Source organism: Chroicocephalus ridibundus, chromosome 4, assembly GCF_963924245.1.
Source record: "Chroicocephalus ridibundus chromosome 4, bChrRid1.1, whole genome shotgun sequence".
Lineage (NCBI taxonomy): Eukaryota > Metazoa > Chordata > Aves > Charadriiformes > Laridae > Chroicocephalus > Chroicocephalus ridibundus.
The window spans coordinates 39,921,477-39,940,006 of NC_086287.1; the positions used below are offsets into that span (position 1 = coordinate 39,921,477).

At 36.2% G+C, this 18,530-nt stretch overlaps 1 protein-coding gene across 24 annotated transcripts in view; it reads left to right on the plus strand.

Moving 5' to 3' along the window:
- Positions 1-18,530, plus strand: part of GPHN (gephyrin) — a 301,374-nt gene that overhangs the window by 190,891 nt on the left and 91,953 nt on the right. For 15 of the 24 annotated variants that reach the window (XM_063331823.1, XM_063331826.1, XM_063331825.1 and 12 more), the window contains 4 exons: positions 844-910; positions 5,049-5,321; positions 6,582-6,689; positions 11,161-11,295. In XM_063331823.1, the coding sequence (XP_063187893.1) occupies positions 844-910; positions 5,049-5,321; positions 6,582-6,689; positions 11,161-11,295 (583 nt within the window). The remainder of the gene's footprint in view (positions 1-843; positions 911-5,048; positions 5,322-6,581; positions 6,690-11,160; positions 11,296-18,530) is intronic. The other 9 variants (XM_063331828.1, XM_063331846.1, XM_063331841.1 and 6 more) reach the window with 1 other exon arrangement.

The window sequence follows — 18,530 nt, forward strand, 5'->3', positions numbered from 1 at the left end:
ATCCCTAGAGGTATTTAAGAAACGTGTAGATTTGGCACTTCAGGGCATGCTCTAGTGGCAGAGATTGTAGGTTGTTTGGTCAGACTCGATGATCTTAAGGGTCCTTTCCAACCATGAAGATTCTGTGTAATATTTTTTTCTTTAAAAATATTTATCTAAAAGGAGGAAGAGGCAAACAACAGAAAGCATTCAACACTTAGGTATCTAAGTTCAGCCCTTCATCAAGACCAAAGGAATTCCCTAAAGACAAAAAAAAAAAAATATAAAATCTTCTATCTTTGATAGTTGGTTTTGTCTTTTTTTTGAGGGGGAAGGAAAAACTATTGGGAAGAATTAGATATGGATTGCTTAAGTGCAATTTTCACTTGAGAATTGCTTCCTTCTGTGCTTTTCTTAAGTTGCATCTTTAAAAAAAAAAAAAAGAAGACATCTTTGAATTAATGCAACCAGCATGACTTATTATTTTTACCTGGCAAGGGAAATAGTGTTTGACACCATCAGTTACATTACATAGGAACCATGTGTATGAGCAAATAGGGACTATATGGATGCAAGTAAACAGTAGAATGAAGGGACCTACACAGATCTAAAAAAGATGGAAATCTAGCCAGTGTTTATACTATCTATTAAATGTTAGACTCTGTCAGCCTTGTTCGATGCTTTTTCAGCTCAGCTTCTTCTGAGCTGTTTTATGAGAACATGATCAGCAAATATTTTTAGATGTTGGAAGTTGAGTTTACAAATTCTGATAAATCATAGAATTTGCCTTAAGTGCTGTGTTCTTGTTTCTACACTGGATAAAGTTGCATGCAAGAATTTCACTCTGGGTTTCTTTCTTTTCAGACCTGTGTGTGGAATCAGAGGGAAAACTCTCATAATTAATCTGCCAGGTAGCAAGAAAGGGTCACAGGTAAGAAGTGTTCTTACTGATCTGCTACTGAGGACCCATGATGAGTACCTCCCATTGTTCTGAATGGCAGAAAGTACCCACTACAACAAATTTTACAAAAATGAATTGAAATGCATGTTCATATAACTGAACACACCATCCCTCTCAGTCAGGGACAATACAATTCCGATCTGATTGAAGGCACTGTGTGACCAGGACAGCATTACATGTAATGCAAGAGCGCGCTTGCTGTAGTAGGCAGTGCTAATGAAGAGTCTAATGGTCTCTTACATTTCCTCCGCCTTCTTCTCTAGTCAGACTGTACCTGATCCCTGTGTTGCCTACAGCTTCCAAGAAAGCATTCTTTTTCACACAAAAGTAATAGGAAGGCCTAGTGTGTGGTAGAATTTGATAGAGTCTGAAGAATAACCCCAATTTTGGTCAGCAAGAGGGAAAAAAGGAACATAATTTTTTAGAGTTTGAGAATTTTTATATCTTTTGGATATGAGTATCAGACATTGCAGCCTTTAGACAGTTTATTTTCTTCCTGCATTTTACTCAGTTTGGACAGGGAAGTTAGGCTTTATGTTTTTATTCATGCTTACTTTCTGACTGTAGAGCTGAGAGAAACACAATTAAATGGAGGAATTTTGTGTGTGTGTGTGTGTGTTAGTAAGGCTGGATCTTTCCAGTGCTCGCTCTTTCTGTCCAGTTGGCTGATAGATCCAGAAAAGCAGTCTTCTCCGCACAAGTATTGCTAAGCTGAATAGTGGGCTGTGCAACCCGATACAAAACTGCTAAGGTAGATCCCCCATCTATCACGAGAACGTGTTTCTCCAGAGATCAGACTATATCAGTGGCCTTGTTAAAAACTGTCTTTACCTGTGGCCTCTAACAAATGCATACCTGGTAGTTTATCAACGTCTTCTGAACCAGTAGTACCCAGTCACAAAGGAGACACTACTGATGTGTTCGGCAGCACAGCCCTGAAGTCACTGTTGATTGAAGGACTTATGTCTGGAGAGAAATAAAAAATGTTAATGAGGGCTGTCACCTGGAAGTTGAACAGGAAACATTTTGAATACCATTATCTTAAGCAGCCATCACAGGTTTTCAGATGCATTGTCTACATGTTTCAGTTCAAGGACTCAGTAAGCCCTTCCATGATTCTGCCATTCCTTAGAGCCTTTTTAGGAAAGCTAATGAGACTCTGTAATCGAAAAGAAATTTAAAAGCCTTCAAAACATGCAACAAGCATTGGAGAGGATGGTGAGGCAGGAGTATACCTACTTGAAAGCCTTCCACTTATGAGTGGGAAGTCATATGTATGTACGTCTATTTAACACAGCAGTGAGCACCACATCTTAGAGAACTGGTGCACCAGTAAGAAGATTTTTTCAGAAGTCTGTACTTCTTTTGTTGAATTATGAAAGAGAAGAAATAGCCTACAATGTGTTTTGTTGTGCTCAGTAGCACTCCTACCATGCTAGGTACAGAAAAAATTGTCATTTCCGGCCCTAAGGCACTCAGACTGAAGATAGTTAAATTGTAGAAAGAAGATGAGGAAAAGAAATGAAAAAATGTTAATAAGTATTTTAAAAATAGTTCAATATAAAGTAAGTAATAAAAAAGGTAATTCTGCTGGAAAAACAAAATGTCATATGATTTCATTGTACAAGATACAAGCAAGCTTTTTATAAACTGATGATGTATTTATTCCTGTCATGGTGATACTCTGTTCTGTCACAATATATTTTAATATGAAACATCTTTAAAGTATCATATTTCAGTAAAGATTTCTAAGATGAATAGTAGAGAAAATTGATCCATAATAGACTGTATCTCAAGAACCCAATAGGATGGGTCATTACCAGGAATTTCTTTTATGCCTCTCTACTGTGACTTGCTGTTTTCCTTTCCATTGTATTAATACAATTAATACAATCTAGTATACATATTTCATTAATACAATACCAAAATATTAATAGAAAATGGCAGCAGCATAAATGCTCCATCTCAAAGATGGACACAATGTCGAACGCGTGTTCGCCTGAGAACGTGGGTGTGGCATGTACCACTGAATCAAGATTGATAGAATACTTCCATTTTTGTGTTGTTCTGGTCTGTTTACTTTTCTTTTAGCCTTGCAAAAGGTATTAAATGTTATGAAAGAGGGCAAAGTGTGAAATTACCAGATGCTCATTGAATTCATTTGGTCTATGGCAATTTTCATAATAGTACTAACAGTTCCCTAAAACAAGGAGTTTTACAAATAGCATGAGCTTTTCAAGTACTTTGCTGGAAACCTATTCATCAACAGTCAAGCCAACAAGCCTTTATTTCAGTGGTAGGAGGGGAGGGACATGCTTCTCTAATGAGTTAATCATTAGTGTACTTTTTCATGATTTTTTGGTCAGTTCACAGATTGTTGTCCTTGTTTACCACTTACTTGAGGTCTACTTTTTTACTGAAATAATGCTGGTTGCATGCTTCAGTATGTTAAACCATTTTTAAAATAAAACTGTGGAGGCACAATAACTGAGGTTTGCAGTTAGATTAGAAATTATAATTCTTTATTATGTTTACAAGTATATTTTAATATATATTCATTATATACAGCATCTTATGCTCATCCAGTTTACTCCAGTACTTCAGAGTGACAAATTGAATGTTTAAAGAATTTATAAATCTATGAAGTAGCTTGGCTTTTCATTTCTCTTAAAGGAGTGACTGAAAGGTGGGTTCTTATTTAGAAGCTTTGAGGAAATACAGTTTTTGTGAGTCATGTTTTTGATTTACAAGGTGGCTTATATAAACTTTAGTAATTTCTGATGAATAGTTTGCTCTTTGTTTTGTTTACATAGTCATTTTTATTTATTGAAAATATTTCTTACAATATCTATTTACAAAATGTTTATCATTAGTTATTTTCTGGATACTCTGAAGCATTGGAATATGTTTTTAAAAATCTACCTTACAATTGAAACAAAACTGAAAATTAAGTGCAACAAGAGGAATAATGTCAGCTTTTGCTGTCAACTTGTATGTTCCCTAACTGCACTGCTATGGCAATTCATTCTTGTGACCCTCATTTTCCAATAATGAACTGTTTATATGCATTCTGCTCAAATGACATTTCTGAGGTGCCTGGGAGGAGGACGAGAGACAGTAGTCATAAATTGAAGAAAGTAGCTTCCAGCTGGATAAAAAGGAAAAAAAAATCACTTTGAAGGTAATTAAGCATTAGAACAGGTTGTCAAGAAGGTTTGTGGAGTCTCTGTTCTTGGATTTTTTCAAGACTTTACTGAACAAAGCCCTAAGCAACCTGTCTGAATTTCATACTGACCCCGATATGAGCAGGAGCCTGCACGGTGTGACATCATTATGTTCCTCTTTGATTTGATGAAATACTAGCATATTTTAGCAGCAGAGGTGGCTATGTATGTGTATGCCCATTATGGAACAAGGACAGTTACACTGTATCTGCATTTTTGCTTTCTCCAGCCATATGAAATAAACTTTCTAATTGTTTTTAGGATCATAGAGCAAGGAGAGGATTGAAAAATAGATTATTTATGAAAAAAAATTTCTGAGTTACATAAAATTATAATGAATTCCGTGTAGTTTGTCATTCTTCCAGTTTATAGGATAAGTCCATGAATAAAAAAAGGGTATAATTATATAAAAGTATAATTATGGAAACCCTTATGAATTGTTCTCTAATTGTGAAGGAATATATTAGGAATTATTTGAAGCTAATATCCCTGCAGGGATAGAGTTAATGTTTTTATTCTGAATTTTTGAATTTCTGTAGCATTCTGCCAACTGCTGTGAAATGGTTTCTGTATTATGTATTCATGAAAATTTAACTCTTGTTTCATGAAGTTTTAGTCCAATATTAGCTTAATTACAGTAGCCCTGTTGTACAACTTATTATATTTGCATGAAAAAAGGGCAAAAATGTATAATCCCCAGTTCTAGTTCTGGGTTTGTTTTTCTACGTTCTGTGAGCAATTGCATAGGGCATTTAAGGTTTTATTTATGGTCGGGTGAAAAGATACATCTAAATCCCGAATATCGTTTAAGAGTAAATCTGAAAAATCCCGATTTGCGTCTGCAGGTGACTTTTCATAGTCCTTTCTCTTCTTGCTGTGCATAGGAATGCTTTCAGTTTATACTGCCAGCCCTACCTCATGCCATTGATCTTTTGCGGGATGCCATTGTAAAAGTAAAGGAGGTACACGATGAGCTTGAAGATCTACCTTCACCACCACCACCTCTTTCTCCTCCTCCAACCACCAGCCCTCACAAGCAGACAGAAGACAAAGGAGTACAGTGTGAGGAAGAGGAGGAAGAGAAGAAGGATAGTGGAGTTGCCTCGACAGAGGACAGTTCTTCTTCACATATAACAGCAGCAGCCATTGCAGCTAAGGTGAGTCTGCCTTGTTTCCCTAAGAGACCCTTTAGTTTCTATCTATCTCAGGTACTTTCCACCAATGTTCATTTGCATGGTAAGACTATACGTAGCTGTCTGTGTCATCAAACAGATGTATTTTAGATACGTTTTGTTGAAATATAGCTTCTTAAAAAAAATATTAATCCTGATCTCAAATTTCAGTGGGAGATTGTTTACTATGTTGATGATAACACGCGTTTTTATGATACCGTTCTGATGTGACAGACATTTTTAGCAGTTTTCTTTAATTCAAGGTACTCACACGCCTGAACATGCAAAGTCCAAGCCACCCAATAAGTAGGTGGCTTATTAAGGAATCACAACAAAATTTTCTAAGCTATAGTATCTATTTTGAAAAGAACATGTTGATAAAAAGTATCGCAGATAGTTAGCAGGTTAAGTAATGAGCTATCCAGACTACTGTATTCCAGTGTGCATGTCTGAGTAAGAGATGTGAAATTCTGCCACAAAACTAAATGTCATCACATTGTCTTTATAGCCTTGCTGTAATCAGTAATCATAGATCAACATTACTCGAACCAAAATAATAAATTTGAGACTACAAAAGGACAAAATTAGATAACACTTGCAAATTATTTCAGTTCAAATTTTAAATGTTTTCCAAAGAAATATCATATTATTTGAAGCAATATACAAATACTTACCTCAGTTTTATGTCTTCAGTTTTCAAATGGAAAGACAGTGGATTCCTATGTGTTGGGAACAGGTTTTTTCCAAACCGCTTTGTTCTATATTTACTCCACAAATTGTGCTTTTAAGTCTTATTATGCGAATTGAAAGTCTAAGTAACTCAAAATTATATTAAACAATTTCTAAACCAAAGCAGCAATATTCTAACTCCAGAAATGTGAATTCAGGTCTGAGACATCTTGACATTTCTAAGACAGCTGCAGCTGGAGATCATCTCCTCTTGTACAGAAAATCCTGATTACATATATCTTTACAGGGATGAATTAAGGTAATTATTACTTGCAAGTTTCAGTTTTTATTAATGCAAATTTTAAATTGATTAATTTCTTTTGATATAGGCAAAGGTAAATAATATGTGCAATTTTTAAAGGCAGAAAGTACCTGAGATCTAAACTGGCTGTGTTCATATGAGCTTGGCATTTCAGTGTCACGCTTGTTTTCACCTCATTCCCTTTCGATCATTTGCTTGTGTAGTTTCATGTTTTCCTGTCACTGTATTCATAGCTGTTATGTGTTGTGCATTAGAAGCATCCATCCTACACCAGTTCAGCTGTTATCATGGCAAAAGGTGAACAGCCCATCCCTGGTCTCATCAGTTATTGCCATCACGCAGCAGGCAGTGCAGGAGAACCGGTAAGAGACACTTCCAAGAGGCTTTTGCACTAACAGTAGCTAAAAATACACTGCCTGCCTCCTAGTCTGCTGTGTGAACAGACAGTGTTACTTACTTTCTTCTAACAAAGAACATGCTTTTAGAGAACGTGCTACAGAAAATATTCTGTTTAAGATACAGGGCTAAACAAGGTAAAGTTTGTGTGCGTTGTCAGTTTGAATCATTTGGCTGCTGAGATAATCATTGCTATAAAGCCTGTGTTTCTGATTAGTCATCGGCTTTATCATCTAATATACTCAATAATTGAATATAATTAAAATGATGTCCTAAAATTATTGCTTTAGAGCTATGATATTTTGGTAACTTTTCCCCCTTCATTTGCCTTGCTTTGCTGCTTTTTCTTGATAGTTTGTTTGTCAACATAATACAGCATTTGCACTGGGTGTTCATAGTTTGCTTTCATCACTTGCAGTTTCTCTCTTATTTTTGTATTCTGTTTAGAAGTAGAATGTCTCAGACACAGAAGAAAAGACTTGAGAAGTCAGGGTACGGTGGACTTACCATAAATTACTGGATTTTAGTGAATAGTAGGCAACTATTTCAATGAATGGTAGAAAGGACTTCGTTTATTATAACCCAGAGGTTATAACTCGGGCTCTAACAAAATACTGTACTTTATTTTCCATCTCCCAAAGGTTTAGTTTAGGCTTGAATCAAGATAGAATAATGGCCACGGTATCATCAGGAATGAAATGTAATTTACTTTGTTCGTTACTGTAGGTTAGAGAAACCTGAGGAAGGCAGTTGGCCTAGAGAGAGTTGTGCTGCCTGACCCATTCATTCCATGTCAGCCAGCAAACAGAGTGCAAGTTCTTCGGAAAATACGTCACTAGATTCAATGACCAGAGGCTGCACTTTCTTGTTCCATTAGGCAAATAGTCATTTAAACCATCAATCAAATAGCGTAACACTTCTGTATTTAAAACATAATGACCGTGTCTCTTGAAAAGTCACTTAGGAAATGTGGAGGCTTTAAAGTTCACACACCTGATGATAAAGCTATATATGTGTACACACATATATACACACATTTATTCCAGTAGTTGCATTTTTTTGAGTTGAGATTACTAAACTAGAATTGGCACCATATTCTTCAGTATCATTAAAACAGTGAATTCAGCCTCTCTGAAGCATGCTGTTAAGCTGTCATCCAGATTTCTGTGCCCTTTTCTTGAGATATTTTTTTGTGCATTCTATAATCCAAATCAGAACTTCAAACTCAGCAGGAAATGGCTATGTTTTCAGAAGATTGTTGGGTTTTTTTAAGCTGTCCCTTCTCTATGTTTTTAAGATATTTTTCCTCACGTATAACAATCATAGTTATTACCATCTACAGCTTGGTTTTTTTAGTACCTCACCAGCACTGTCAGTCTTTGTTCCAGTCCCGGGCAAAAGAAAATAAAGAGCTCATATCTTTTCCTTTGTCTCCTTCTTGTCAGCACTTAGTTCTGAGTTTGAAAACACAACTATTTAGACTGATATATAAGTACTTCTGGAAAAGATCATATCAGATAAAAATTTGTAGAAGCAATGACTGATGGATATGGTGGATGTCTTTCTCTGCCACTTTGTTCATTTCTCATTTGTTTCTTTCTCCGACAGTATGTTTCAACAGGTTTTCCACTCCAGCTAATGCAAACAGAAACTATTTTCACTGAACTTAGGGTTTTATGGTACACCATTTAGAGTTTTGAGACGTCTCCCCTCTATTAAATTTGTTTGAAACTGGCAAGTGAGTTGAAAAATTTTAGAGGGAGACATCATGAATACTCAGAGTGTGACTTTGTGAAAGTTGAAAAAAAAAAAAATAATCTATTCAAAACACAATAATATACCTGCCCTTCCTTATTGCAGATTTCCAGGCTCCAGGAAACACAGAAATTTCTTAAGAGTTTAGGAAGAAATTCTTTACTGTGAGGGTGGCGAGGCACTGGAACAGGTTGCCCAGAGAAGCTGTGGGTGCACCATCCCTGGAAGTGTTGAAGGCCAGGCTGGATGAGGCTTTGAGCAACCTGATCTAGTGGGAGGTGTCCCTGCCCAGGGCAGGGGGGTTGGAACTAGGTAATCTTTAAGGTCCCTGCCAACTCTAACCATTCTATGATTCTGTGACTGCAAATTTTTTGCATGATCAGAATATCATTGTCCCTCTTTACCTCTATTTATAGTACATCTGTAACATGCCATTTGCAAATCTGAGTACTCCAAGAAGATACCAGTTAGGCACTGTTTCTGGAGAGGAAGCTATCCCCAGCAAAACTGTCTGGAGTGAAGGGAAACTCTGCTGATTTCATGATTTGTAGTGGAAATTGCATCAGAAGTTACTTAGCCTTGCAAGATCTTCTGAGTTAAGTTGATGTCTTTTAAGTGCGGACAGAAGTTGACAGGCAAAAAATACTCTCAGGTGTAGAGGAAGGTTTATGGTAAAATAAGATCCCCTGGGTATAACCCAGTATCTTTAAGTCAAGGTTCCTAAGTTAGGAACTCCTAAGGAGTTATTTCCCAGTAGCTTCTGTTTGCCCTAGAGCCTTACAAGGCAAAAACGCTCAAAATGCCTACATGCAGACTTTGTCCAGCATCTCCATTTTAAAAAAAAACAAACCCTGATTGGAAATGTCCAATGTTAGTGGTTCTTCATTTCTTGCTTCCTTTTCTTGTCTGCTAATGCCATTTCCGCCAAACATGGATGTTCTTTTGGTGGTTCTCTTGGAACTTGAACATCAGGCTGAGATAAGAAATTCTTAATGAGGAGAAAGATGTTAAAATATGTGTACATATATTCCTTCAAACATCTGAATTCCTACATTTTCTTGTCTGTTGTGATAGGAAAGTGAATTGCAGGAAGTAAGAGCAATCTGATCTGTTAGAAGTGCTGCCTCTGAAAAAGGAAGAGGTTAAAATCATGAAAATAAAATGAGAATAAGCCTTTGTAAAGAGTGTGTTACAGCGGAATATCTGCTGCATTTTGTGTTGTAGTTAAGAGTTCAGTTCTCCTGGCTGAGGTATTTATCATTTGTATGTCTTATCATTTTACAAAAAAAATTAATCATTGTTAAACTAGCAATCTAGTCAGTTGTAAAGCTGGTGTGATATCCGCATAGCTGGGCCCAAAAACTGCAGTAATAAGAAGCAACAGACTTTCTATTAAAGCTAAGAGAAGCTTTATGCTTAAATGCATTCTTCTACCTCTTTTCTTTGGAACTGATGATAAAAATGAACAGAGGAGACAGACAATAAAAAATAATGATGGATTCACTTTTATAACTGAAAATATGACCATTTTCTCACTATTGTGAGTTGGCGCAATTCCATTTATTTATGTGGCTTAATAATACCAGCTAAAGGATCTGTCCCTAAAATTCCAGCTAGAATCCTAGAATAGAACCATAGAATAGTTTGGGTTGGAAGGAACCTTTAAAGGTCATCTAGTCCAACCCTCCCTGGCAACTACATCAGCCAATTCCCTCAGGACTCTGGGATGCATCTTGTCAGGTCCCATAGACTTAGGTATTTTCAGGTTCCTCAGGTGGTCACAAACCTGATCTTCTCTTACAGTGGGAGGGACTTCGCTTCCTCAGTCCCTGCCTTGAGGTCCATCCACTTGAGAGGTGTGGAGAGAGAGGTTGCCAGTGACGACTGAGGAAAAAAGTTGTTGAGTTACCTCAGCTTTCTCCTCGTCTGTTGTTACCAGTTTGCCAGTTGTGTTCATCAGGGGTGGTACGCTTCCCTAGCTGGCCTTCTAATACATTATGTGGGGGAAAAAGAAAAGATTGACTTTTTGGTTTTCCCTTCAGAAAGCATTTTTAACCAAGTGTTGGCTTTGGATGGTGGTTTCCAGTGCTTTTGCCTGTACTCCCTCCAGAGAGGCCTGTAGCTTTTGCAGCACAAACCTTGCATCAAGAATTTTTGTAGCCGAAGTAGTCTTCAGTACATGTAATGACTGTACATTTACTCACTGCGTGACATTTCTTATGAGAAATTTTCTCACTGCATGACATTTCTTCAGAGGGTTTCAGTCATTGCTAATAAGTGGGTTTCTGTTCAGAATATTGTCGCCTAGTTAGAGAATGGGAAGTCTGTCTCCTTTTCAGGCCACAGTAGAAATCGCTGTTGGTCATTGTTGGGTTTGAAACAGAGGCTTAAGAGGAAAAACATTACTTTCTTATTATTTCCTGTCGTACTATGTCAGATTCATAGGTTTTTCAGGACTAATAGTATGTTCTATGTTACTTCAGTTAGAATGTGATTTTACGTATTTGCTCGGTATGTGTTACTGAAAGGATGAGAACATGCCATTAACCGCTGCCAGCGCTGCATATGAGGAGGTATGCAAACTGAGTAGTGGGATATTCCTACATTTTTGATGTAAGGTTTTGAGTAAGTTTTAAATACAGTATATTTTTTACTATTAATTCCATCTCTCTCCTTTTTAAGATTCCAGATTCCATCATCTCTCGTGGTGTTCAGGTGCTCCCACGTGATACAGCCTCCCTCAGTACTACTCCTTCAGAATCTCCTCGTGCCCAGGCCACCTCTCGTCTCTCCACTGCATCCTGCCCAACACCAAAAGTAAGTACATTTATGCCTTGCAAGCTCCATGCTCAGACATACAATCTATCAGAGTAATGTATTGCTTCTGCTGAACAAGGTTGGTTCGCATGCGAGGGTTGTATCATTCTAAGTAATAGATGCAAATAAATGATATAAAAATAAATAAAATGCAAGACAGTATAGTTCATTCCACATGTACTGTTGCACAATTTAATATGTGGGTCCACCAACACGTTATAGTTACTGAAGTTTTGTGTTATCTCTTGCAATTATCAATCATGAATATGAAATTGTTAACACCTTGAATGTCTTTAATAATCCCAAGGAACACAGATAATCCTGACACTGAGTAAGAACATTAAGCAAGCAGTATTTTGTCAACAAAATGTATGTGCAAATTACTAGCCTGGGCTGGGGCAGTTCTGTGTCCCACTTTATTATTGTTCAGTTTAAGGCACTTTCAAACCAACTGGTTTTGGTCAAACTTAGATATTTGCTGCCTGACATTTGTAAACAAAAAACAGCCTAAATTGAACAGAAAGAAAGTTTTAATGCCAACCTTGTGGGTTTATTATTCAGTTCTTACTGATTAAGCTGTACTATTTAATCATTGAGGTGAACTCTGTTATGTTCTTTTTTTATCAAAAAACTAAGTGAATTGACGAGTGGCAAGGCCTGTAATGTTTACCTTCCGCAGGGTTCCTTTCAGCAGAAGAAAACTCTTTCTGAATTCACTTTGTGTGTTCACATCACAAAGATCTTTCTGTGGCACCAGATGCTGACATACTAATAGACCCGTAGCAGATGGCAAACACTAACATTCTTCCTCATCTAATTCATGATCCTTGAAGATTATTCTGCTTGCTATAGTGATTGCCAACATCTGCTAGTTCTTCTTCCCTGCTGTTTCATTCTTTTCTGTCAGCAAACAAGATTTATTGGCAACCACCCGTAGAAATGTTTTGGTTTAGCCTATGGGAATGTTTTATGCAGTTCTCACCTTCACTGTGATAGAATCAAAATTATTCTGACGGACAGCATACTTGAGCTTCATTATATAGTCTACTTTTCTTAAGAAGATGTTCAGTGTATTCTACCTGCAAGCGTCTCCTTCATTTCTTTGATAAAAAATTGTCACTTGTCTGATGGCGTCAAAAAATAAAAAGTTGGAGTTATTTCTTTAGAACACTCAGAGCAGAAGAGCTATGCGAAACAGAGAAACTGCACTGAGTTTTATGCCTGTTGACAAAACAAAAGAGTCCAAAGAAAACCAAAGGAGACTAGGCATAAAAACAGAGACAGCACTGCTAAGAAATAGCTGTAGATGAAGCCTATATATTTTCAGGAAGGTTATCACAATGGGAAGGAGTAAAGCTTATCTGCTGTGAAGCAGAAAGCACTCCTCTAGACTATGTTCAAAGATTCAGAGATTCCAGAAGAAAACTATAAGAACTTTGGAACAGATTAAAAATCTGAAATTCTTCTTTGGGAAATTAGTTGAGATGAGCTCTTACCATAACTGGATCATGCTTTGGTATTTCCTGTTAAGCCCTGTTTTTCATGTGTTACTGTAAAATCAGATTTTGTTCAAAATGTGTGAGACCAAACCACTTCTATAAAAGGAATTGCCATGCAACATCTAGCTAGTCTAGCTTTTCTCTGGTGTCTTTCAAAAGCCGGTGGTACAAACTGATATAGGGAAAGATCTAGGAAATCCCAACTGGAAAATAAACTTGAAGCATGGTCTTACCTGTTCCTATTACCTAAAGGTTGGATTTTGCACAAAAGTATAAGCTTCTTTGCCACTTACAGAGCTCTTAGTTCATTTTACCTATTACTTTTAAAAAAACAAACTACTTGTTATCTTTTTGTTCAGTCCTTTTCAGGACCCTCAAGTTCTCAAACATCATCTGAATTTGTAAAGAAATATGGTTCATTCGTATTCTTCAAGACTGTCAATATGTCTAAGTGTCTTCACTTTCTGTGGTTTTCCTTCTGGATCCTGGCTTTCTAATAATGCAGTATGAATTAAATTTACACTGGACCTCTGCACAGTAGTGAGAATAAAGTTAAATTGTACTTCAGCATCCAGTTGATGTTCCAGGGTGGAGTTTTTTTCCTTCTTTAATCTGCATGTGTGTATCTCTTCAATGTTCTCATTTGCTGCTTTAAGAACTCATTTCAGGGCTCCAAAACATGTATATGTGAAACGAAACAAAGGAGAGGAAGTTTCAGCAAAAAAAATATTTTGTTTTCTTTGATTATGCATATTGTTTGGAGCGGTGGTCTAGACATAGAACTAGTGGCACTGTATTTCTTTGTCAATTACATATTCCAGGTTACTTTGTTATACCATTTTCTTGTTGTTTTTTTTTTTTTTTTGTCCTAAATGTACATAAACCCTTACATCTCTCTTACTGAATTTGCTGAATAGCAGAAAGTTGTGTGCGTGTCTCAGCAAAAAAAAGTAATCAAGCTTCTGCAATGACGGGAGCACTTCTGTTGAATGAAAGTAAGTAGGAGGTTACTAATGCATGGTGGGGGTATTGGAGAGAAGGTGTGGGAGAGTGCATTACTAATACTCCTGGTTGGTATGTTAGGAGAAGTCTTTACCTTTTCATAATTATATTTAGGAAAATCTAATGTTGTTTATATACACACACAGATCATGTAGACAAAATACAACATTTAATTTTAAATTTGCTTTACTGTTTACATTTATCCTGCATGTTCTCTGAAAATCTCTGTTTCTAACAAAGTAGTAAATGATGAATATTGAGTTTGAACCTGTACATTTCAATCAGTCCTCAAAGTTTAATTTCCTGATAAAAGAACTAATTATATTTTCCACTGTAGCCCCTTGGGAGGGCAGAACTTCTCAAGACAAATTTCCATTGGGACTACTCTGTCTGTCATTAGGTATATCCCCAAAACTACACAAACTTGCTTTTGTTAGCTTTTAATAAATCTCTGTAGAACGCCTTCCTTGTTCTCTAAATTGCACTTGAGTTTCAAGCAAGATCGACTGCGGCTCAAAGAGCATTTAAACCGTATTTATAGTAGATGGATTCAGATATAGAAGCAATCTAAGTTTTACTCAGGGGAAAACTGCACTAACAGTCCTCCCTTTTTCAGTCATTCAACCATAAAGTTGATAGTGATTGTGACAGATGTTTTTATCTTCTACAATATAGTTTTGGTCTTTTTAAAGTTTTACTGCTTTCTCAACAAGGCTAGATGAATTTGCTGAATACTCACATGACAAAAGTTTAGGATGACGCAACGTGGCTTGCAAGTTTTTCTTGTCATTTCCAGTAGCTGCTCAGATTCTAAGATGTTTCTGTGGTTTTTTGTATGTTTGTGGTTGGCGTTTTCATGAGGTTAAATGCAATGCTCTTCTCGGATACAAAAGCAATACGCTACATAGTGTAAAATACCTTTTACAGATACGGATGATTTTTTTTATGTTTGCATTATTGTTGAAGCTTGGGGCTTTTTTTAAACTTACAGTATAAAATTTTAGTTCTGTAACTTCAGATAACGTAAAGAATATATCCAGTGCAAATCACTGCGTCAGTCCTTCAAAATTCTAATTTTATTCTACTTTTAGGGACATGCTATTAGTATAAAAGAAAATTACAGCTTTCAAGTTGAAGTCTTCGCATCTCCCATACATAAATGACATAATCAATATTTAATTTTTGGCGATGTTGCATGTCAAAGTCAAATGAAGCAGATACAGAAGACAAGGGACGGGTTTTAAATTATCACCAGGATTACATTTCAGTGACAAGAGGTGTTCAAAGTATTTCACTTTGCAAGATCATAAGTCTCATTGATGTTCAGTTCTTCCACTTCAGTGTGTAACGTTTCTTTCGGTGTTACCTTTGATCATGAAGGTTCCTAAGGAACTTGTTATAGTACTTATAAGAGGAGAGCATTTTTTCTTTTTCCATCTTGCTGCTTCATTCACAACACTCCTTATATTCTGCTTAAGAAAAAGTTTCTCTTTACTTGCTGGTTAGCTGTCCCTTCCCTAGCTATCCATTTTTTAGTTACACTGAATCAGACAAAACCCTTGGTGGTGGTATTACATCCTTACCTATTTGTAGTTGTGATAGATAGCTTTTAATTCCTACATGAGAAAAGTATATGGGTTCTATCTTACAGCTAAAATGAGCAAGCAAGGCTACTTTTCAGTTTTTCCAGATTCTAGCAAAATGGTCATCTCCGCTATCTATTGCTCCATCCACACCTTATTTGTAGCATAGTACATTTAATTCTGCTAGTTGATCACTTTCTGTAACTTTCTATAGCTGTCTCCTATTAAGAAATGTTATCTTTATCATTCGTATGTTATCATTCGTATGTTGACATTCACCAAAAGACCTAATATTCCTAATATAAAAAGTATGATACTTGTATGTAAATGTTTCAATTGCAGAGAATTTCTGAAATGAAAAAGCCTAGAAAAATACATTAATTTAAAAAAATGAAAAATAAATAAAAAGCTAATGAGAATTATTTCTGTGGCAGATTTTTTTTTTTTATCTCAATCATCTTTCATGCTTGCTACCAATGAAAAGTGATGCTTTGAACACCTTCTGTCATAAACCATAGCTTTAATGTTGTATGTGCACATTGGTGCAAGTTTTATACACAGTCAAATGTGTTACAAATTAATACTAAATCTAATTATGATTTATGTTTTCAGTCAAGTGATGTTACTTTTAATATACAACTACTATGTGAAGTAATGACATTAGCAGATGACAGCACGTAGACTTGGGAAGATGCTTTTGTATCAATTATTGTTACACATTTTTCTGTAGAAATATTAAGAATTTTTCAGTAGAAGAAAGGTCAGGTTGCTTACCAGAAATTCTTAGTTAATAATAAGATGCTGTTTGGTATTTGGCAAGCTGTAGTTTTATCCATGGGGTAGATATTTTGTGTACATTGAGTGCATGAAATTTTATATTTATTATCTTGATTCCTACTATTTCTTCTTAATGTAGTCATCAAGGTGAAAACAATATGGCAAGTATATGAATATATTTTAAAGTTTGTATGCATACACTGAATTCCCAAGTAAAGTTTGTTTCTTTTTTATTTATTAAGTTTGCATATGCCATAGTTTTTTCTACCTAGGAACTTGCTTGAGTAACGAGCAAGTGCTTTGGCACAGCTATTTAGCTGTGATATGTTTGAAGAGCTTGGAAAAGTGGGCAGGATGTTTTAAATTGTTAGGGTGATCTAAGTAGGTAAAATCACATCCGTTTTGGTTAGTACCAAAATAGAACCATCAAGTCTCTTGAATAAAGACTTGTGTCGTCAAGTTTAAGCTGAACATTGAATTTCACTAGAGGTACTTACTTGACTTAGTTTTATTTATTGAATAGCTGTTTTACAAGTTGTACCATATTCATTGGTAACTGGAATCTATATTAAATAGCATAGCAGTGCCAAAATCCAGTTCTCTTCCTTGTCTCGTGCCCAAGAACTGTTTATAGCAGGGCTAAAGAAGGATGTTAGAGTAGTTGTGAAGTGGCTACCTATACCAGTCCAGAGCATCCAGAACAATTATTGAATTCATAGAATCAGCTACTTTTGAGACCTGTTATATACTGAATCATATGCAGAAGCACTGATGTCCAAAATTTCCCTACATTTCTCTTTCTTAGTAACCTGTTGGTGTTTTATTAAGCTACAGAATTCCGTTCTTTTCCTGAGTCCAGTGAAACTTTCAAACATGTCAGAAACAAGCTTCTCAGTCTTTCCCTGAAAATAATTACTTTTTCAAATTGTAACTATTCCACATGTGTATCCCTCCAGAAGAGAATAATCTTTCAGTACGGACATCTCAGCTCACACACGCATTACATGAGTTCTGATCTATGTATACTTATGCTGCATCAGCTTATCACTTCCTCCTTGAAATGTTTTTTTCAAATTGTGATAACTTTAGTTTGGCATTACTTTAAGAAAAGGAAAAGATGTGCATCCTTCTCGTATTAGTTTTCTTACCCACACCTTTTCAGTTTCTATCCAAAATAAATCTCTGGTTTGAAGTCTGATGTATCACAAGATGAGGGATTTTGGGTTTAGTTTGGTTTGGTTTGTTTCTTTCCAAACAGCAACGTAGTTACATCTGTTTTTCATCCAGTTTCTTCCTTTAGAAATTACTGGGAATTCCCCTTTACAGAAATATTTGCTAGCTCCATTTTCAATATATCTATTTCTGCTCTGGTCACTGATGCTTGTTGGTGCCTGATGATCATTTTGATGTCTTGCTGGAGTTGGCCTCCTAGAGCAATATTAACTTCCTATCTCCATTCACTCACTTTTCCCTGGGAATATTATTTCTTATTACCTGTGACAACTGATTTATTTTTGTTTCTTCATGAAGTATGGCTTCAAGAGTAAAACTACGCATCTATGTGCTGAATTTTCATAGAGCCATATGTTCTGTTTGTAGGAATTTGGTTTTCCGCAACTCCTCTTTTTTAGTGTCTCAGTTGCTGCTAATTTGTAATTTCAGCCATTCATACATTAACCTGATCCTAATCAACAGCTCAGGTGTGGGCAGGCTTGCTTCTGTTCCTTCACTGACTATTGACATAATAAATAATCCTCATCGCCTACTGCTGTGTTCTTTTTTTGATAAAAGGATCAGAAATTTCAAAAACGTACTTGCAAGGATAGACAGCATTCCTTTTTCTTTTAGTTGTTTCTTTCTTATTATAATAAATAATTTATTGATGGTGCGGCAAATTTCATTGCCAGGTATTCCAGGAGAGGTAGGTGATGTTATTTTAAAACAAAATGGATTTCAGTCACACTTTCATACCTACATACTCAAGAGCACAAAGATACATGCATTCAGTAGTCTGTCCAGCGTTCAGGCATTCATATATGTGTACCCACCTGGTCTGGTCAGGATTCCTTGAAATGGTGTATAGGATGTGGGGCACCAGCTACCAAGTCCTCTACAACTTCTCTTTCTTACACTGGTATCCATGAAGTCACTGTTTAGATGTGTCTTTTATATTCTTCAGGAGCTGATAGTTAAGAGGATATTTGTCTCTCCATCTGGTTCCACCTCTTGAATATGTAAGATTTGCGTGCTGTCCTGTGTTCTCCTTATCTAAATCTACTTTTTATTATTCCAACATCATCTCTCTAGTGGCTCAACTCTTTGTTTTGGTCTGTAAATCATTTTAGGTTGTCTAGTTTTACTGATTGGGTATCCC